Source organism: Choloepus didactylus, chromosome 14, assembly GCF_015220235.1.
Source record: "Choloepus didactylus isolate mChoDid1 chromosome 14, mChoDid1.pri, whole genome shotgun sequence".
NCBI lineage: Eukaryota > Metazoa > Chordata > Mammalia > Pilosa > Megalonychidae > Choloepus > Choloepus didactylus.
In genome coordinates, this window is record NC_051320.1 from 49,763,083 (window position 1) to 49,785,164 (window position 22,082).

At 37.0% G+C, this 22,082-nt stretch overlaps 1 protein-coding gene across 5 annotated transcripts in view; it reads right to left on the reverse strand.

Annotated features, from left to right (window-relative positions):
- The window catches only part of RAD54B (RAD54 homolog B), a 177,217-nt gene that overhangs the window by 44,728 nt on the left and 110,407 nt on the right, over positions 1-22,082 (reverse strand). For all 5 annotated transcript variants that reach the window (XM_037803339.1, XM_037803335.1, XM_037803338.1 and 2 more), the window contains 2 exons: positions 21,679-21,886; positions 11,149-11,288 (listed from right to left, as the gene is read on the reverse strand). In XM_037803339.1, coding sequence (XP_037659267.1) covers positions 11,149-11,288; positions 21,679-21,886 — 348 coding nt within the window. The remainder of the gene's footprint in view (positions 1-11,148; positions 11,289-21,678; positions 21,887-22,082) is intronic.

Genomic DNA, 22,082 nt, shown 5'->3' on the forward strand with positions numbered 1-22,082 from the left:
TAAATGAATAATAAGGGGGAGTATGGATATGAAATGTTTTGGGTGTTCTTTTTAACTGTTATTTTTATTTTTTGGACAACGAAAATGTTCAGAAATTGATTGTGGTGATGAATGCACAACTATATGATTACACTGTGAACAACTGATTGGACACTTTGGATGACTGTATGGTATGGGAATATAACTTTATGCATATTTATATGCATAAATATGAGGGAGAGTGTAAAACATACACTGTGTGCCAGTTTGAATATATTGTGTCCCCCAAACACCATTATCTTTGATGTAATCTTGTGTGGGCAGATGTTATCAGTGGTGATTAGATTGTAATTCTTTGAGTGTTTCCGTGGAGCTGTGCCCCACCCAGCTGTGGGTGATGACTTTGATTGGATATTTACATGGAGGTGTGGCCCCACCCATTTACGGTGGGCCTTGATCAGTGGAGCCATATAAATGACTGACAGGCAGAGGGAACTCAGCGCAGCTGTGAGTGATGTTTTGAAGAGGAGCTACAGCCAAGAGGGACACTTTGAAGAATGCACAGAAACTGAGAGAGTAGCTGCAGATGAGAGACAGTTTGAAGACAGCCTTTGAAAGCAGACTCTTGCTATGGAGAAGCTGAGAGAGGGCAAATACCCCAAGTGCAACTAAGTGACATTTTTGAGGAACTGCAGCCTAGAGAGGAACGTCCTGGGAGAAAGCCATTTTGAAACCAGAACTTTGGAGCAGATGCCAGCCACATGCCTTCCCAGCTAACAGAGGTTTTCCGGACACCAGTGGCCATCTTCCAGTGAAGGTACCTGATTGTTGATGACTTACCTTGGACACTTTATGGCCTTAAGACTATAACTTTGTAACCAAATAAACCCCCTTTATAAAAGCCAATCCATTTCTGGTGTTTTGCATTCTGACAGCATTAGCAAACTAAAACACATAGATAAAAAGAAACAGAGTTTGTCACCAAAAGACCTGCCCTATAAGAGTTACTAAAAGGGATTTTTGCAAGTGGAAAGGAAAAGACAGGAAAGAGTGGCTTGGAACAGTGTGAAAAAGTGAAGAGCTTCAGTACAGGTAACTAAATGGGTAAATGCAAAACCCAATAGTACTATATCCTCGATATATAACTCTATTCTTTAATTCCTATAAGAGTTAAAACACAATTGAATAAGAAAAAGTCATATTCCCTGATAATGTACCTTCAAAATATAAAAAGCTAATGTGGGACAAAAATTACATGAAGAAGGGAAACAGAGGGATATGGGAACATAGCACATGTATGCTATTGAAATTAACTTGGTATCTTTTCAAATTAGAAGGTTACAGATGTAGGTTGTACATACAAAGCCCAGGGTAACTACAAAGAAAGTATTTTAAAAATATACAAAAATGGAAATGAGAAAAGGATCAGTTAGATATATCACAAAAGATATACAGAAAAGGAGGTTGCGATAAAGGAAAAGGGGTGAAAAAGTTATGACCTATAAAAATCAAAGGGCAAAATGGCTGAAATAAGTACTGCCTTTACAGTAAGAACACTGAATTTTCTCCCCAATCAAAAGACAGAGATTGGCAGAAAGGATAAAAAAGCATGATCCAACTATATATATATAATGTTTTTTATGAGAGACTCATCTTAGACCTAAAGACACAAATAGATTGAAAGTGAAAGGATGGAAAAAGATAATCCATGCAAATTGTAACTAAAAGAGAGCTGGGGAAGATATACTAATATCAGACAAAATAGACTTAAGTCCAAAGCTGTTACAAGAGACAGAGAAAGACACTATTAATAAAAGGGTCAACCCACCAAAAAATATAACAATCATAAATATTTATGCACCTAACCAAAATATATGAGGCAAACACTGGCAAAACTGAAGGGAGAAATAGACACCTCTAAAATGATAGATGGAGACACTTCAGTACACCACTCTTATCAATAGATAGAACTTCTAGACAGAAGATCAATTTAAAAAAAAGAGAACTTTAATAATTTGGTAAATGAAACAGACTTAACATATACAGAACACTGCACACAAAACAGCAAGATATACACTCTTCTCAAGTAGACATGGATCATTCTCTGGGAAAGACCACATGCTGGGTCTCAAAACAAGACTCATTAAATGTTAAAAGATCAAAATTATACAAATCATCTTCTCTGACCACAATGGGATGAAGCTAGACATCAATAAAAGACAGAGAATCAGAAAATACACAAATAGATGGGAGTTAAATAACAAAATCTTAAACAACTAATAGGTCAAAGAAGAAATTACAAGGGAAATCAGTAAATATCTTGAGGTAAACAAAAATGACAACACGACATATCAAAACTTATGTGTGCCAGTTTGGATGTATTTTGTCCCCCAAAACACCATTATCTTTGATGCAATTTTGTGGGGACAGATGTATTAGTGTTGATTAGATTTGAATCCTTTGATTGAGTTTCCACGGAGATGTGACTCAATCAACTGTGAGATCTTTGATTGGATAATTTCCATGGACGTGTTACCCCACCCATTCAGGGTATGTCTTAATTAAATCACTGGAGCTATATAAAACAGCTGACAGAAGGAGCTCAGAGCAACAGAGAGTGACATTTTGAAGAGAAGCTGTAGCTAAAAGAGGACAAAATGCCCCAGGAGGAACATTTTGGAGAACACCATTTTGAAACACGACCTAGGAGCATGTGGACGCCAGCCACATGCCTTCCAAGCTAACAGAGGTTTTCCGGATGCCAATGGCTTTTCTCCAGTGATGGTACCCTTTGCTGATGTCTTACCTTGGACACTTTATGGCCTTAAGACTGTAACTCTGTAACCAAATAAACCCCTTTATAAAAGTCAATCAAGGAGAACCTAAGATGTTGGCTAGGTGAGACAGGGCAAAAAAACACCTCTGTGAAAAATACTAGATAAAAACCAGAAAGTGACCCAGAACACCACTTCCAGCGATGCACCAGCTGGACAAGGTCTGCTGAAACCACAGGGACTGTGCACTTGGTAAAACCAGGAGTCTGCATTCTGAAATGAGTGAGTAAGCTGGCTGAAAGTCCCGCGGCTGCGCTGCGGTGTGGGGAAACCGGGGGCTGGCATGTGGAGATGGACTAGTTCTTTAAAAAAAAAAAACCTAGGAGCAGCTATAGTTGCGACAGTGAGAACTGCGCAGTGAACCATGGCAGGAGCGGGCTGTGCCAACCTCTCAGTGTCTGGCGTGGAGGATAGCCCATTGCTGATTGCCTCAGGGACGGGGTGGGGGGAGAGGGGAGAGCCAAAAGGAGAAAGAAACCGCACCACTTGCAGCTGGCTCCCCAACATGCTGGCAACACTCCTGCCCGGGGCCAGACCCACAGCCCAGAGCCACGCCAGGAAACCCAGTCTGACAGGGAGTACATCCCACGGCACCGTGCACACGCCACAATATCGGCCGTGGACAGTGGACTTGGGTGCTCCCACAGCTAGTTGTCCCAGAGCTGGGAATGCAGCACTGTGCGAAAAGGCGGGGGGTGGGGGGTGGAGATTGAGAAGCCCCATTCAGCTATTTATGCATCAGGCTGGGAGCACCTCTGCACGGCCCGGTGGCCAGGGGCTTCCCTTGAGGGACAGCGTGCGCTTGTGACATAACACAGCCTTCCTTCAGCAGAGGTCCTGGAAGATCACAGCTGAGAAGGGGGACCCGCTCAGAAAACCCAGGGACCCTACGTCAATGCCGGGGACTTGTGGGTCAGCAGCAGAGAAAATCTGTAGCAAGACTGAAATGAAGGCTTAGACTCTTGCAACAGCCTTGAATCTCCAGGAACACCTGAGAGGTCTGAATATTAAAGCTGCCCTGCCTCCTTAACCACCCAGACACACGCCCCACATTCAGGGCGGACAGGACCAACAACACACCCAAACTTAGTGCACAAATTGAACCCCACAGGAATCATTTCCCCACACACCACAAAGACAAAGTTGTGGAGAACTGACTTGAGGGGAATAGGTGACTCGCAGATGTCATCTGCTGGTTAGTTAGTTAAAGTGAACGCCACCAAGTTGTAGATCTGAAAAATTAGATTGGCTTTTTTATAACTTGAAAGAACCCTATCAACCAAAGCAAATGCCAAGAGGCCAAAAACAACAGAAAATCTTAAAGCATTTGATAAAACCAGACGATATGGAGAACCCAATCCCAAACACCCAAATCAAACGATCAGAAGAGACATAGTACTTGGAGCAATTAATCAAAGAACTACAGTCAAAGAATGAGAGCATGGCACAGGATATAAAGGACATGAAGAAGAACATGACACAGGATATAAAGGACATAAAGAAGACCCTAGAAAAGCATAAAGAAGAAATTTCAAGAGTACATAAAAAAACAGAAGATCTTATGGAAATAAAAGAAACTGTTGGCCAAATTAAAAAGACTGGATACTCATAATGCAAGATTAGAGGAAGCTGAACAACGACTCAGTGTCCTAGAGGTCCACAGAACAGAAAATGAAAGAACAAAAGAAAGAATGGAGAAAAAAATTGAAAAAAATGAAACGGATCTCAGGGATATGATAGATAAAATAAAACGTCCAAATTTAAGACTCATTGGTGTCCCAGAAGGGGGAGAGAAGGGTAAAGGTCTAGAAAGAGTATGCAAAGAAATTGTTGGGGAAAACTACCCAAACTTTCCACACAATATAAATACACAAAGCATATGTGCAAAGAACTCCAAATAAAATAAATCCAAATAAACCCACTCCAAGACATATTCTGATCAGACTGTCAAATACTGAAGAGAAGGAGCAAGTTCTAAAAGCAGCAAGAGACAAGCAATTCACCACATGCAAAGGAAACAACATAAGACTAAGTAGTGACTACTCAGTGGCCACCATGGAGGCGAGAAGGCAGTAGCATGACACATTTAAAATTCTCAGAGAGAAAAATTTCCAACCAAGAATACTTTATCCAGCAAAACTCTCCTTCAAATTTGAGGGAGAGCTTAAATTTTTCACAAACAAATGCTGAGAGACTTTGCCAATAAAAGACCTGCCCTACTTCAGATACTAAAGAGAGCCCTACCGACAGAGAAACAAAGAAAGGAGAGAGAGAGATAGAGAATTTTAACAGACATATATAGAACCTTACATTACCAGGACACACATTTTTCTCTAGTGATCACGGATCTTTCTCCAGAATAGACCATATGCTGGGACATAAAACAATCCTCAATAAATTAAAAAAAAAAAAATTTTTTTTTAATATATTCAAAGTATATTCTCTGACCACAATGGAATACAACTAGAAGTCAATAATTTTTTTTTTGTAACTCCACTATTTACTTCCTATAGGATATAAAATACATAAACTCTAATGACAAATCAGTGGTTTTGGACTCAATGTAAATATGTAATTTTTGACAAGAACTATATAAAGGTGGGGGAATGGAGGAGGGTAGGAACATAGTTTACAGGTCCTAGTGAAGTTAAGTTGGTATCAAAGAAAACCAAGGTTGTTATGGAATTAAGAGGTTAAATTTAAGCCCCACAGTAAACATAAAGAAATTATCAGAGAATATGACCATAGAGATGAAAAGTAGAGTATGGGTTATGAGAAGTGGGGGAAGGGGGCAATGGGGAGTTAAGAAATGAGTGTAGAGTTGCTGTTTGAGGTGAAGGGAAATTTCTAGCAATGGATGGTGGGAAGGTGATAGCATTACAACATTCTAAATGTGATTAATCCCAATAATGGAATGCTAGGGAGGGGGTGGAATAGGAAGATTTAGGCTGTATATACGTTTCCACAACTGAAAAAAAAAAAAAAAAAAAAAGACAGTCTAAATAAATAAAAATTGAATGCCAAGGATGATCCTGGATGGGATCTCAGGATGGAGGATAGGAGGCTCAAAGGGACACAGTTGGAACATAAGAAAAAAAAAAGGAAATATAGAATATAAGCTTTGTATCAATGTTGAATTTCTTGAACTTAGCTGTGCTTGATGGGATTGCATAAAAGAATGTTCTTGTTCATGGGAATTGTATATGTGAATTATAGTGTTTGTTCAAGGATGTGTGCAGCTTGCTCTCATATGTTCAGAAGACAGAGCAATAGATGATGGATGATAGATAAGGAGGAAGGGAGGCACAGAGGGAAAGAAAGAAATGGCAGTGTGACGGCATGTTAAAATTGATGGATTGGGGTATCGGTGGTCAGGGTATGCTGTGTATGGGGTTTGTATTGTTTTTGCAACTGTTCCTGTAACTTTGAATTTATTTCAAAACAAAATTTAAATTTAAAAAAAAAAGGCCAATCCATTTCTGGTCTTTCACAAAATGGCAGCATTAGGAAACTGGAACATTATGGGACACAGCCAAGGCCATGCTTAGAGGGAAATCCATAGTTCTAAATGCTTACATTCAAAAAGGGAGAAAGAGCTCAAATCAAAGACCTAATGCACACCTGGAGGAACTAGAAAAGGCAAAGCAACCTAATCCCAAAGCAAGGGGAAGGAAAGAAATAACAAAAATTAGAGCAGAAAGAAAAGAAATAGAGAATAAAAACACAAATAGAGAGCATTAACAAAACCAAAAGTTGGTTCTTTGAAAAGATCAAAAAATTGTAAAATCTTTAGCTAGACTAAGAAAAAAAGAATGAAAATGCAAATAAATATAATCACAAATGAGGACGAGACATTACTGCTGACCCAATAGGAATAAAAAGGATCATATGAGGATACTATGACATCTGTATTCCAATAAATCAGAAAACCTAGATGAAATGGACAAATTCCTAGAAACATAAGAACAACCTACACTGCCTCTAGAAGAAACAGAAGGCTTCAACAGACCAGTTACAAGTAGAGATTAAATCAGTCATCAAAAACCTCCCAACAAAGAAGCGACCATGACCAGATGGCTTCACTGGAGAATTCTACAAAACATTCCAAGAAGAATTAACACCAATTCTGCAGAAATCTTCCAAAAACTTGAAGAGGGAACACTCCCTAACTCATTCTAAGAAGCCACTATCACCCTAATACCAAAGCCAGATAAAGATATTAAAAGAAAAGAAAATTACAAACCAACATCTCTTAGGAATATAGATGCAAAAATCCTCAACAAAATACTAGCAAATCAAATCCAACAGCACATTAGAAGAATTATACACCATGATCACTTGGGATTTACCTCAGGTATACAAAGGTGGTTCAAAATAAGAAAATCAATTAATATAATATACCATCTGAAGAAAACAAAGCGATAAGAAAAAACACATCTCAATTGATACACAAAAGGCATTTGACAAAAGTCAGCATTGTTTCTTGATAAAAACACTTACAAAAATTGGAATAGAAGGAAACTTCCTTAACATGATAAAGGACGAAATGTATGAAAAACTCACTACTAACACCATACCCAATTGAAACACTGAAATCTTTCCCTATAAGATCTGGAACAAGACAAGGATGCATGCCCACTGTCACCACTGTTACTCAATATTGTACTGGAAGTTCCAGCCAGAAAAATTAGGCAAATAAAAGAAATAAAAGTCATCCAAATTGGAAAAGAAGTAAAACTTTCACTATTTGCAGATTACACAATCCTATACAAAATCTTGAAAAACTTACAACAAAGTTACTAGAGTTAATAAACAAATTCAGGAAAGTGGCAGGATACAAGACCAACATACAAAAATTGGGAGTGTTTCCATACACTGGCAATGAGGAATCTGAGGAGGAAATCAAGAAAAGAAGCTTCCCTTTACAATAACAACAAAAAGAACCAAACATCTAGGAATAAATATAACCAAGGAAGTAAAGGACTTATACATAAAAACTATAAAAGTTTGCTAAAAGAAATTCAAAGATGTAAATAAATGAAAGGACATTCCATGCCTTTGGATTGAAAACTAAATATTAAGATGTCAATTCAAGTCGAAATGATTTACTTAATGCAATCCCAATCAAAATCCCAACAGCCTACTTTGCAGAAATGGAAAAGCCAATCATCAAATTTATTTAGATGAGTAAGGAGCCCCTGAATACTCAAAAGCATCCTGACAAAGAAGAACAAAGTTGAAGGACTCACACTTCTTTACTTTAAAACTTATTACGCAAAGCTACTTTAGTCAAAACAGCATGCTTGTCTATGCTGTCAAAGGATAGATACAGACCATTGGAATCAGATTGAAAGTTCAGAAACAGACCCTTATATCCATAACCAATTGATTTTTGACGAGACTGCCAAGTCCCCTCGATTAGGAAAGAATAGTCTCTTCAACAAATGGTGGTGGGAGAACAGGATATTCAAATGCAAAAGACCCCTATCTCATACCATATACAAAGATTAACTCAAAATGGATCAAAGACCTAAATATAGCAACCAGAACTATAAAACTCCTAGAAGAAAATGTAGGGAAACATCTTCAGGATCTTGTATTAGGCAATGTATTTGTGGATTTTACACCCAAAGCACAAGCAACACAAGAAGAAAATACATAAATGGGACCTCATCAAAATTTAAAACTTCTGCGCATCAAAGGACTTCATCATGAAAGTAAAAAGATAACCTACTCAGTGGGAGAAAATATTTGGAAACTACATATCCAATAAAGGTTTAATATCCAGAATACATAAAGAAATCCTACAACTCAACAATAAAAAGACAAACAACTCAATTTAAAAATGGGCAAAAGACTTGACTAAACATTTCTACCAAGAGGATATACAAATGGCTAAAAAGCACATGAAAATATCCTCAACATGATTAGCTATTAGGGACATACAAATCAAAACCACAATGAGACATAATTTCACACCCATTGGAATGGCTCCTACTAAAAACACAGAAAATTGTAAGTGTTGAAGAAGATGTGGAGAAATAAGAACTCATTCACTGCTGGTGGGAAAGTAAAATTGTGCAGCTGCTGGGGAAGGTAGTTAAGCCATTCCTCAGAAAGCTAAGTATAGAACTACCGTATGACCCAGCAATCCCACTGCAGGTATAGAACCAAAAAAATTGAAAGCAGGGACTCAAATTTTTGCTCACTGATGTTCACAGACGTATTATTCACAATTGCCAAAAGATGGAAGAAACCTAAGTGTTCATCAACCAATAAATGGAAAAGCAAAATGTGGCATATACATACAATGAAACATCATTCAGCATTAAAAAAGAATGAAGTTCTGATTCATGCAACTTCATGAAGGAACCTTGAAGACATCATGTTGAGTGAAATAAGCCAGATACAAAATGACAAATGTTGTATGATTTCAATGATATATAATAACTAGAATAAGCAAACTCAGAATCAGAAACTAGAATACAGGTTACCAGGAACTGGGTTGGCAGTAGAGACTTGGGAGTTAATGCTTAAATAGTACAGAATTTCTATTTGGGTTGACTGTAAAGTTTTGGAAATAGATGGTGGTAATGGTAGCACAGAATTGTGAATGTAATTAACAGCTCTGAATTATATTTGTGAATGTGATTAAAATGGGAAATTTTAGATCATTTATATTACTGGAATAAAAATTTAAAAAAAAACATAGGACTCTACAACACAGTGAACCTTATTGTAAACAATGGACTATAGTTAATAGTACAATTATAAAAATGTTTTTTCATGAATTATAAGAAATGTACCACACTAATGCAAGGTGTTAATAATAGGTAGTATATGTGAACTCTGTATTTTATGCATTGTATTTCCGTAAACCTACAACTTCTCTAATGAAGAAGAAATTTAAAAAATGTTTACATAATGTGAATGAAATATGTTTAGATTATCTATTTAGAATCTTTTTCAGAATATAGAATTTTAGTGAGGATTTTTAAAATCTCATACATACCTACTTGTTTCTATACAAACCATAGAACTCTCCCTTGTATTTTAAAATTATTTTCAATTTTAATTTCAAAAGTAATTTCAATTTTTATTATAAAAGTAACAGGTTCACTGAGGAAAAATCAGAAAATGCAGATATGCAAAAATAAGAAAATTAAAATCTTTAATCAACCAGAACATTCCACTGATGTCAAGATTTTTTATGCATATCTTCTTAGTATTTTATTTTTTATGTATATCCTCCTAGTTTTTACTTAGCATAAATATGCAAATATACTTAACATTTCATTTCTATTTGTAACAAAAATAGGATCACAAAGTATAAAGCTCCATGAGAAAAAGGAACCAGTCAGTTTGGATCATCACTGTATTTTCCCAGTGTCTAGCACTTAGTATCTGGAACACTTTTGATGATTAATACCTACTGGGTAAATAAATGAATGTGATGTTATTTTTAAATAATATATAATGAATATTTTCCATTAAATAATCACATAAACCATTATTTTGTATAGATCCCAGTATATGGAAAACATTCAGTAATTATTTATTAACTGATTACTATATTTTATTAATTCTGAGATTTTTTTTCACACTTTAACTTCTATGAAATAGGATGCTTCTTACAATCAATGACTTCTTACGATAGCATTTTCTACTTAGTGGTGCATAAAATAATGGTACACCTTACAATGGTGGTACCTTAGAGTCAATAAAAGAATGTCTGTAAAATATGTAGACCATAATTCAACCGTTTTCCTACCTTTGAAAATGAAGTTTGTTGCTAATTTTTTACCCTTAGAGCTATATCTTTAGGCAAAGCTATGATTATTTCCTTGCAACAAACTCTTCAAAGTGGTATTGCTAGGAGATAAATATACACAATTTAAAGGCTTTTGATACACATTGCCAAAGTTTCCTTCAGAACAGTTGTACCGATTTACATTACAACTAGCAGAAAGTGACACTCTCATCTACAATTGCTGTAACAATGTAAATCCAACCAACCAAGACACTAATAGAAAAGTAAGAAAATTACTTTATGGTTATTTTGGTTTGCTTTTTCAATACCAATAAAGACGAACATTTTCATATGTATATTGGTAATTCGTAATTCTTTGTGAAGTGCCTATTTATCAATTTTAGACATATGATGATTTTATTTACTAATATAAGGAATGCAGGAAGATATGAAGGGTGGTGAGGATAAATAGTTTACTATAATAATTTAATTTTCTCTAAATTAAAATAATACTCAGCTATGAATGATTTCCCCAGACATACTACTATACATTTTTTTTAACTTATCCATTAAAGTAAATTATACCTCAGAAGCAGAAGGTTCTCTCGATATAATGATGGGTTCTTCATATATTTTCCTATAAGCTGACAAAGAACCCAAAATTCCTGGATTTACAAAATCAATTAATGCAAAAAATTCTTGCAGATCATTCTGAATTGGAGTACCTAAAGAGAGATAAAAGTGATGAGAAGATCATGTTTGTGTTTTACAATCACAGGTCTTAGTAGAAATTGGTACTCTCTTCCCTGAAAGGACTTCATATATATAAGCAAATTTCCTAAAATTGAGAAAGAGCATCCAAATAAACTTGAAAAAATATTAATAATGACAAATTTTTAATTCTGGTATTTTGTACTAAATACTTATTTAGTACAACACAGTGGCTGAGTACAGACTCTGGAGTGTGGCTGGGTTCAAACCCTGCCTTTATCACTTACTACCTGAGTGACCTTGAGCAAGTTACTTAGCCTGGTTTTGTTATCTATAAAATGTGTAGGATAATAGTTCTGTGGTAAATTGAATAATGTCTCACTTACATGAAATAACTAGAATATGCAAATTCATAAAGACAGAAAGTAGAGTTTCCAGGGGAGGGGCGGGGAATGGTGAGTTAATGCATAATGGGTATAGGGTTTCTGTTTGCAGTGTTCGGAAAGTCTGGTAAAGGATGCTGCTAAGGGTAGCACAACGTTGTGAATGTGATTAACCCCACTGAATGGTCTGCTAGGAAGTAGTTAAGATAGTGGTATATATGCTATTACAATTGGAAAAACAAAAAAAAACAGCAACTAAACAGACAATGATAATCAAATGCAATCAATGGTCCTGGACTGGAACTAATAACAGAAGAGAGAAGGCCCAGAGGAGACTATTGGAACATATGAAAAAACTGGGAATATAAACTATAAGCTTTGTATCAATGTTAAATTGCCTGAACTTTGTAACTGTACTTAAGATGGTTAAGTCTCTTGTTCTTGGGAAATGCACATGGAAGTTTTAAGTGTTCAAGGAACATGATGTATAAAACCTACTCTCAAATGTTTAGAAAACAGATAGTAAATTAGGTAGATTCCAGATAGCCAGACGGATGGATGGAGGGAGGGATCAACAGATTGACAGTTTGATGGATGGGTGGATGGAAACAGAGAATGGTAAGGAAAATGTGACAAAATATTAAAAGTTGGTGGATCTGAGTATCTGTGTATGCGGTGTGTTGGAGTTCTCCATATAGGTTGTGTATTATTTTTGCAACTGTCCTCTACGTTTGAAATTTCATATTGATGTGTATTTCTTTAAGCCTTTAGGAGAATATCCATGATGATGACTAATAAAGATAGGGAGAATGGAAAAGGCAAGAAGGAAAGAAGAGAAAGGTTAACTTCCAGACATTCATCCAATCCCAAATGATTAATCCAAGCCAATCACTGTAACCCTCTATCTCCTTTGCCAATGACCAATGTAAGAAAGAGTTCCTTAGATTGTGTTTCCTAGAAGCAGAGTCTGAGACAGGGATTTGGGTGCACAAGATTCAAGGAGGGAGTGCTCTCAGGGAAAAAGGGAATCGGAAAATGGCAGGGAAAGAAAATATGTAAGGATGTGGTCTCTTCTATAATTTACCTTCAGCCCGACCCTATAGGGAGCTCTAAGGGTAAATTACACCACAAAGTTGGTCCTAAAATTACCCTGAGGCAAGGGGGCTAGAATTTTTTACTTAGCCATGTTTCAGTCAATCATTGACTGCAATATACAGGGAGAGAGGCACTGCAGGGGAAGAGAGGCAGTTCTCATTCAGCCAAGGGTAATTCTCCAGGGAAGGCAGAAATTATGAGTCATTTCACCAACAGTCCCAGGAGCTTCTGGGTGTTCAAGGAACATGAGGTATAAAATGGTTGCACCTGAGAAAAGGGGAATCAAGAATTTTCACCAAGATATGACCCATCCTAGTCAATGAGGCATGAAAGGAATCAAGTAAGGGGTTTCTAAGATAGTTTCCTCACTCCTAAAGATACAGACACAGAAAGAGCCAGGCTTTGTTCTTCTTTGGGTGTCACCAAATCTACACGTGATGTCTGGAACTGCTGCAGCCATTTGCTCCCAGCAAATAACACCAAACAAGGCAGAGGAGAGGACAGAAAGAACCAGAATCTTTGATATAAGATTGAGCTTCTGTATCATCACTCCTGGAGCCTACCATACCTCTAGACTTCCAGTTATGTGGGAAAATATGCACATTTGATTCAGATGTCTGTTACGTGCAACTGAAATTATCCTAATACACAAGGGAAAAAAGCAAAAGGAAAACTGGAAAAAAAGTAAGAAAGGTGAAACACAAGAAGCGATAAAAAAAGGAAATCAGGGCAGCAAATAAGAAGGAAAAAAAAGTAAAAGTAAAAAAAAAAAAAAACCCACAATGAAAAAAATATGAAGAGCCCCCCTGAGGAGCTGGTGGAGAATGCAGGGGTGTTGGGCTTCCCCACCTCGATGATTGCTGATGTGCTCACAGACAGGGAACTGGTGGTTTGATGGGCTGAGCCCTCTACCACGGGATTTCCCCTTGGGAAGACTCTTGCTGCAAAGGAGAGGCCAGGCCTGCCTATACTTGTGCCTAACAGTCTCCTCCCGGGTGCCTCTTTGTTGCTCAGATGTGGCCCTCTCTCTCTAGCTAAGCCAATGTGGCAGATGAAATCACTGCCTTCCCCTCTATGTGGGATCTGACACCCAGGGGAGTAAATCCCCCTGGCAACATGGAATATGACTCCCGGGGAGGAATCTAAACCCAGCATCATGGGATGGAAAACATCTTGACCAAAAGGGGGATGTGAAAGGAAGAAATAAGCTTCAGTGGCAGAGAGATTCCAAAAGGAGCTGAGAGGTCACTCTGGTGGGCACTCTTATGCACGATATAGACAACCCTTTATATGTTCTAATGAATTCGAATAGCTAGCAGTAAATACCTGAAACTATCAAACTACAACCCAGAACTCATGAATCTTGAAGACAATTGTATAAAAATGTAGCTTATGAGGGGTGACAATGTGATTGGGAAAGGCTTATGGACCACACTCCCCTTTGTCCAGTGTATGGATGGATGAGTATAAAAATGGGGGGGGGGGGTGCTCTTTTTTACTTTAATTGTTCTTTGTCACTTTAATTTTTATTCTTATTATTTTTGTGTGTGTGATAATGAAAATGTTCAAAATTTAATTTTGGTGATGAACGCACAACTATATAATGGTACTGTGAACAACTGAATTTATGCTTGTATGACTGCATGATATGTGAATATATCCCAATAAAATTGAATTTAAAAAAAAAAGATTAAAAAAAAAGAACAAAAAGAAGAGAAGGAGCATGTAGCTATGACAGCCAACACACCAGCATAGCATCATTCTGAGAAGTGGTCACATCATTTTCTAGAGGTAGTTCAATCCTCAATTCACTGCTTTTAGTGCTCTCCTCTAATTCTAGGCTAGACAGAACCTAGAAGCAGCTAAATAATCTACTGTTAAAAACAGCACAACAGTGTCATGTGAGGAGAAGAAAAAAGGAAACACTAAAGATTTTCAAGTCAAATTGGTATGTTTATTGAAACTCTTTTCAAGCCTATGGAAGGGATACTTCCAGGGAAATGAAAGAACCTTTTCTCTTTCCATACTCCCACCCCTGCCCTTCAAAAAGACTTTTCTTTATTTTGTAATGAATAGACATAAATCTATCACCTAACCAAAGGACTACAACATTACCCACAACCTACATCTACTATATCCTCTCCCATTACCTCCATAAAAACTCCAAGAGCTCTTCATATATATACATATACATAAATTTTCCATTAGGTCTTCTAATCCATTTCTCAGAATTTATAAAGAAAAAGTATATACTTGTAGATATTCATCACATTACTTACAATGGGAAAGAACTGGAAACAATCTAATGTCTAACAGTAGTAATAGTTTTCAAGATTATTAAATATCATAAGAAAGTATTTATATTGAGACTATTTTGATGTGTATAAATATTTAACGTATATATAAATAAATATGAATGTATGTTAAGTGTGTGTGTGTATGAATAAAGAAACATGCCAAAGTGCTAACAGTTAATTAAGGAAGTGAGACTGGAGGATAATTATTGTTCTCTGGTTTCTAAACATTCTATAAAACAGCAATATATAAACTTTCAGACTTGAACAAGAATTTTGTTTCAATTCTAAGATTTCTCTTTTTTATTACACAACATACAGTCATCTAATATGTCTTCATCAAAATGAACCCTAACCATTTTCCAGTAAATATTAATTAAATGCTCTCCTAAGCACTGAGCTAGATAATACCAGGAAACAATATTAAAACTTCTTTCATTTGATTCTTAGTTATTGAGTATCTCTTATGTATGTAGCACTGTACACACTCATATATAAATATATACTTCCAATATAAGCAAATCACTTTGGCAGTAAAATGTCCTTCCATTATAAAAGAGAATTCATTCAGTCAATTCTAAGGAGATAAAAAAACATATTTTAGGATTTCTAAATTTAAAAGGTTAGTGTTAGTTTTTATCCAAATTCACAGCTCAGGGAGGAGTAGTTACAGGGACAGGAAATCAGAAACAAACTCAGATTAACAAAGTAGGAAAGAAGGACAATGTTAATTCCACAAATGAATCCATGACTAGACAAAATCAGGATATTCCTTTGGAATGAAGTCCCAGAATCAATATTCTACTGCAAATCCTATTAAATTTAATTTTGAATGCTAGTTAACTTAGTTGTTCATATTTGAGATTATTAGTAAAGCTATCCATTTGTGCTAAAAAAACTATTTGGCTTCAAAGATAGGCATGTACTATTTTTATCCCTTCCCTTCAGTGCTTTTCAGTAAACTTTATTCCTCACTCTTCCTTTTTATTTCCTTTTTTTCCCATTCTGGTCCTAACCTTTTAAATTTCATAACCGCTACTACTCTTTAAATAAGTGATATTGATTCTACATTGGGTAATAAGAACAAACACATGTTCTTCTCTTCCAACACAGTTACTAAAATTAGCTATATCATTTTTCCTCATTGCTTTTCTGGCCCCAGGGACTTCAAGATCAAAAGGCAAGACATTTGAACTGAAGTTTTGGGAATCAAGTATAAAGAATTGACTCAGTTCCCTTCTTGAACAGCTCAAAATATAAAAATCACCTAGCTTCCCCTTACATGGGACCTGACTCCCAGAGGTGTAAAACTCCCTGGTAATGCAGGATATGACTCCCAGGGATGAGCCTGGAGCTAGCATCGTGGGATGGAGAAAATCTTCCTGACCAAAACAGAGATGCGAAATGAAACAAAGTAAAGTTTCAGTGGCTGAGAGATTTCAAATGGAGTCTAGAGGTCACTCTGGTGGGCACTGTTATGCACTACATAGATAACCCTTTTTAGGTTTTAGTGTATTGTTATAGCTAGAAGTAAAAACACATGTTTGTTCTTATTACCCAATGTAGAGTCAATATCACTAAAGAGTAGTAGCAGTTATGAAATTTAAAACGTTAGGACCAGAATGGGAAAAAAAGGAAACTATCAAACTTCAACCCAGTAGCCTTGAAGACAACTGTATAACTATGTAACTTACAAGGGGTGACAGAGTGATTGTGAAAGCCTTGTGGATCACATTCCCTTTATCTAGTGTATGGATGGATGAGTAGAAAAATGGGGACAAAAACTAAATGAAAATAGTGTGGGATGGGGGGATGATTTAGTGTTCTTTTTTACTTTTATTTTTATTCTTATTTTTATACTTTCCGGAACATTTCTTAAGGAAAATGTTAAAAAATAAATTGGGGTGGGAGGAGCTAAGATGGTGGCATAGAGAGGAGTGGAAGACTGTTAGACCCCCTGGAACAATTCATAAACAACCAAAAAACTAGGAAACAACCTGGAATAACTGCGGGGAGACAAACGTGACTGTCCACTCATCATCCAACAACCTGAATTGGGAGGAATGCCCGAGATCGCTGCATAAAATCTGTAAGTAAAACTGCAGACCCGCGCTGAGAGCCGAGAGCTGAGAGCCCCTCCCTCACAGATGCCTCGCAGTGCTAGAGAGCAGCACTCTCTCAGCCCAGCTCCAACTGGGGTTTTAATGTTAACTGCTCAATACAGACAGCGAATCCTCAACAAGCAGACAGAGACTTTTGGTGACAACTGACCTTGGGAGAGTCAGGGGACATATCTGTCTCAGGACAGGGAGCCTAGAGGATCGGGTGCTATCTCTGGCTGAAGGGTGAACCTGGGAGCTTTTCTGTCCCTTTCTCTCTCTGTGGAGAAAACCTCAGTTGCTTTCAGCCCTCAGAGCTTTGCAGTAAAGACAGCCTCAGCCATTTTTAAATCAAAACACTTTGATCAGCAGAGTAAGAGAAACAAAGAACTTATTGATATGCAGATGACCTCTCTGGAGGGGGCATAGCTTCCCAAGAGGAAAGGGAGGGGCCCAGCTCTGCTGCCTGCCTTTCTGGAACCAGACCCCAAAGCCTAGGGGAGGAGAGCCACAGGCCACACCCTCTTACACAGGTGGTGACAGGCTGACAGGGGCACCTACCAAGCAGAAAAGCACAGGTGTATTAATCCTCTAAGAAAAACCTGTTCTCATCTGGGAAAACCTGAGTGGGGTGGCCTAGGAGGTCAGATGCCTAGACAACAGAAAACTACAACCTACACTAAGAAAAATGAAGCTACGGCCCAGTCAAAGGAACAAACATACACTTCAACTGAGATACAGGAATTTAAACAACTAATGCTAAATCAATTCAAAAAGTTTAGAGAATATTTCGCAAAAGAGATAGAGGCTGTAAAGAAAACACTGGACATACATAAGGCAGAAATCGAAAGTTCAAAAAAACAACTAGTAGAATCTATGGAAATGAAAGGCGCAACACAAGAGACGAAAGACACAATGGAAACATACAACAGCAGATCTCAAGAGGCAGAAGAAAACACTCACGAACTCGAGAACAAAACACCTGAAAGCCTACGCGCAAAAGAGCAGATGGAGAAAAGAATGAAAAAATATGAGCAACGTCTCTGGGAACTTAAAGATGAAACAAAGTACAAGAATGTATGTATCATTGGTGTCCCAGAAGGAGAAGAGAAGGGAAAAGGGGCAGAGGCAATAATAGAGGAAATAATCAATGAAAATTTCCCATCTCTTATGAAAGACATAAAATTACAGATCCAAGAAGTGCAGCATACTCCAAACAGAACACATCTGAATAGGCCTACGCCAAGACACCTAATAATCAGATTATCAAATGTCAAAGACAAAGAGAGAATCCTGAAAGCAGCAAGAGAAAAGTGATCCATCACAGACAAAAGAAGCTTAATAAGACTATGTGTGGATCTCTCAGCAGAAACCATGGAGACAAGAAGGAAGTGGTGTGATATATTTAAGATACTGAAAGAGAAAAACCACCAACCAAGAATCCTATATCCAGCAAAACTGGCCTTCAAATATGAGGGAGAGCTCAAAATATTTTCTGACAAACAGACAATGAGAGACTTTGTGAACAAGACACCTGCCCTACAGGAAATACTAAAGGGAGCACTGCAGAGTGATGGGAGAAGACAGGAGTGCGTGGTTTGGAACACAATTTTGGGAGATGGTAGCACAACAATGTAAGTACACTGAACAAAAATTAACTATGAATATGGTTGAGAGAGGAAGGTTGGGAGCATGTGAGACACCAGAAGAAAGGAGGAAAGATAAAGAATGGGACTGTGTAACTTGGTGAAATCTAGAGTGTTCAACAATTGTGATAAAATATACAAATATGTTCTTTTACGAGGGAGAACAAGCAAATGTTAACCTTGCAAAGTGTTAAAAATGGGGAGACATTGGGGGAGGGATGCAATCAATGTAAACTAGAGACTGTAACTAACAGAATCATTGTATTATGCTTCCTTTAATGTAGCAAAGGCGATATACCAAGGTAAGTGTAGATAAGAAGGGGGGATGGGGAGGCATGTTAGACACTTGACATTGGTGGTGGTGTCTGACTCTTTACTCTACTTTGATTTAAGGTTATTTTTCCTTTTGCTGCTTCCTAGCTGTCATTTTTTTTCCTCTTTCTTTTTCCACTCTACCTTCTTTGACTTCCCTCCTGCCTTGTGGAAGAAATGCAGATGCCGTTATACAGATACTGGTGAAGGTGGTGAACACATAAATATATGACCATACAGAGAACCATCGACTGTTTACTCAGGATGGAATGTATGGTGTGTGACCAAAACCATCCTAAAAAAAAAAAAAAAATGGGTTGATGAGAAAACCTCAAGGGCAATATACTGAGTGAAATAAGCCAGACACATAAGGACAAATATTGCAGGGTCTCACTGATAACAACTAATTATAATATGTAAACTCATAGACATGAAATATAAGGTACCAAGATATAGGACGAGGCTTAAGAATGGGGAGTGGTTGCTTAGTATGAGCAGAATGTTCAACTAGGATAAACTTAAATGTTTGGAAATGAACAGAGGTGTCGGTAGCAAGGTGTAAGAATAACTAACCGTGCCGAATAGCACGTGAATGAGGTGGAAAGGGGAGTCATATATGTCACCAAAAGGAAAGCTGGAGGTCAAAAGATGGGAATGTATAAAACTGAATCCTATGGTGGGCAATGTCCATGATTAACTGTACAAATATTAGAAAACTCTTCCATGAACCAGAACAAACATATGACAATACACCTAGAAGTTAATAATAGAGGGGCATATAGGGAAGAAATATATACCTATTGCAAACTATATACTACAGTTAGTAGTATTTCAACATTCTTTCATAAACAGTAACAAACATACTATACCAATACTACGAGTCAACAATTGAGGGAGGTTGGTTAGGGATATGGGAGGATTAGAGTTTCCTTTTGTTTTTTTTCTTTTTACATCTTTCACTTTATTTCTTGTCTGGAATAATGAAAACGTTCTAAAAATTGAACAAAAATTAAGTGCAGTGATGGATACACAGCTGTATGAGGGTACCAGGGGCAAGTGATTGTACACTTTGGATCTCTGGATAATTGTATGTTATCTGAACAATCCCAATAAAAATTAAAAAAAAAAATAGATTGGGGTGATGAATGCACAACTATACGATGGTACTGTGAACAACTGATTGTACAGCATGGATGATTGTATGGTACGTGAAAAAAAATCACCTAGCTTAAGTTTTCCATTTCCCCAAATAATTTTTTCTTTAAAAAATAGCATTTTTAAAATAGTCAACACCAGTTTTTCGATTCTTTGGTTTTCACCACACTGCTATTACCAACAAACATTTGTTGGGCATCTACTAAATCTTGGGAATATAAATAACTATGAGATTTGAACCCTGTCCTTTGATCTTTATTATCACCAACTAAATTTAAAGAATACAAAGGTCATTAAACATTTCTCAAAATCATTTTTAAAGGCATATATAGTTTTAAAAATCACTCTTGGTAATTATTAATACAATCTTACACAAACTGAAAGTCAAATTACTATGAATTGCTGAAGAATGGGTACCCTCACCACCCCAACTCAATGAAGAAAAGATAACAGAGAGTTTGCTCTAGGCACACTCCTACCCTAAAGATGTAGAAAGGAAAACGAGTTGTTGGTCACACCATTTCTTTTTCCTCATTTTAACTTCTGAGAGAATTCTGATATGATTAAAGGAAACATGAAAGACAAAATGACACAAGAGATTATGATATAGTAAGAACAGTCATACCTTGCCCATTCCTTTCAAATGGATTGATGGTGGTAGGGAAATGGAGATTAGAGTAGAAAATGGAGAGGTCTTAAATATTAGTACCAAATACAACTCTCTTTTCAAAATGGCAAAATGGAAGGGCCAACAAAGAGCAAGGTGAGATAGAAGGGGAAAGCTACATTGAACTATTCAGGCCTAACTCTAGACTGGACCTTAAATTAAAAAAGAGTGGGTAGGAAAGGATCCTTGCACTTACACATGGTCCATCCTTCTTGCTAAAGAGACTGGACCAGAAGCTTTAGTCAGCAATAAACCACAAGCATGCAGCACATAAATATAAAAATAACTGGCACTTATTAAACACTTATCATGTGTCACGTAGTCTCCCAAGAACTTTATATGGTTTAACTCCTTTGGCCCTCAAAACAACTCTATGAAGTAGAGGGTGCTACTATCCCTATGTCATAGTTAAAGAAACTGATGCACAATTAAATAACTTGCCCAAAGTTGCACAGTAGTTAATTTCAGAATGGGGAAAAAGGCACAGGCACTCCAGCCCAGATCCCATAAACTTAACCATTGTGTTACTGCGGTTATTCTTCAATAACCCTCAAAATCTAGGTTGCAGAAGAGACTTGAAGATTGAGAATCCTACCAATACTCAACCAAGGTTTATTTGTATTAAATCTATCCAATACCACCAACACCAGTAGGAAGCCGCAACATATTGCAAGTCTTATACATTCACTAAGCAAAAATTCCATCATATATTTCCCAGTGGATACTGGGGAATACTGACCAGTGAATACTGACCAGTTAGTATTATTCTTTTCTCACAAGAGAGGCTAATAAGAGCTGTAGTTGTCTTAATGGCACTGTTCTTCAAACGATGCCCTTCATCACAGATGAGAAGATTAAATTTTATATTCTTAATCTGATCTAAGGAACGAAGTAGCATTTCATAACTGATGATAAGAACAGAATAAAATAGACAGTTGATGAATTCTTCTACTTTGTGGTCCTGGGGAAAAGAAAAAGATGATACTTTAAAAAGTCATGGGCAGTGAGTAGAAAAATAGGGGAAGGAAACAAACAAACAAACAAACAGACAAAGGTACCCAGTGTTCTTTTTTACTTTAATTGCTCTTTTTCACTTTAATTATTATTCTTGTTATTTTTGTGTGTGTGCTAATGAAGGTGTCAGGGATTGATTTAGG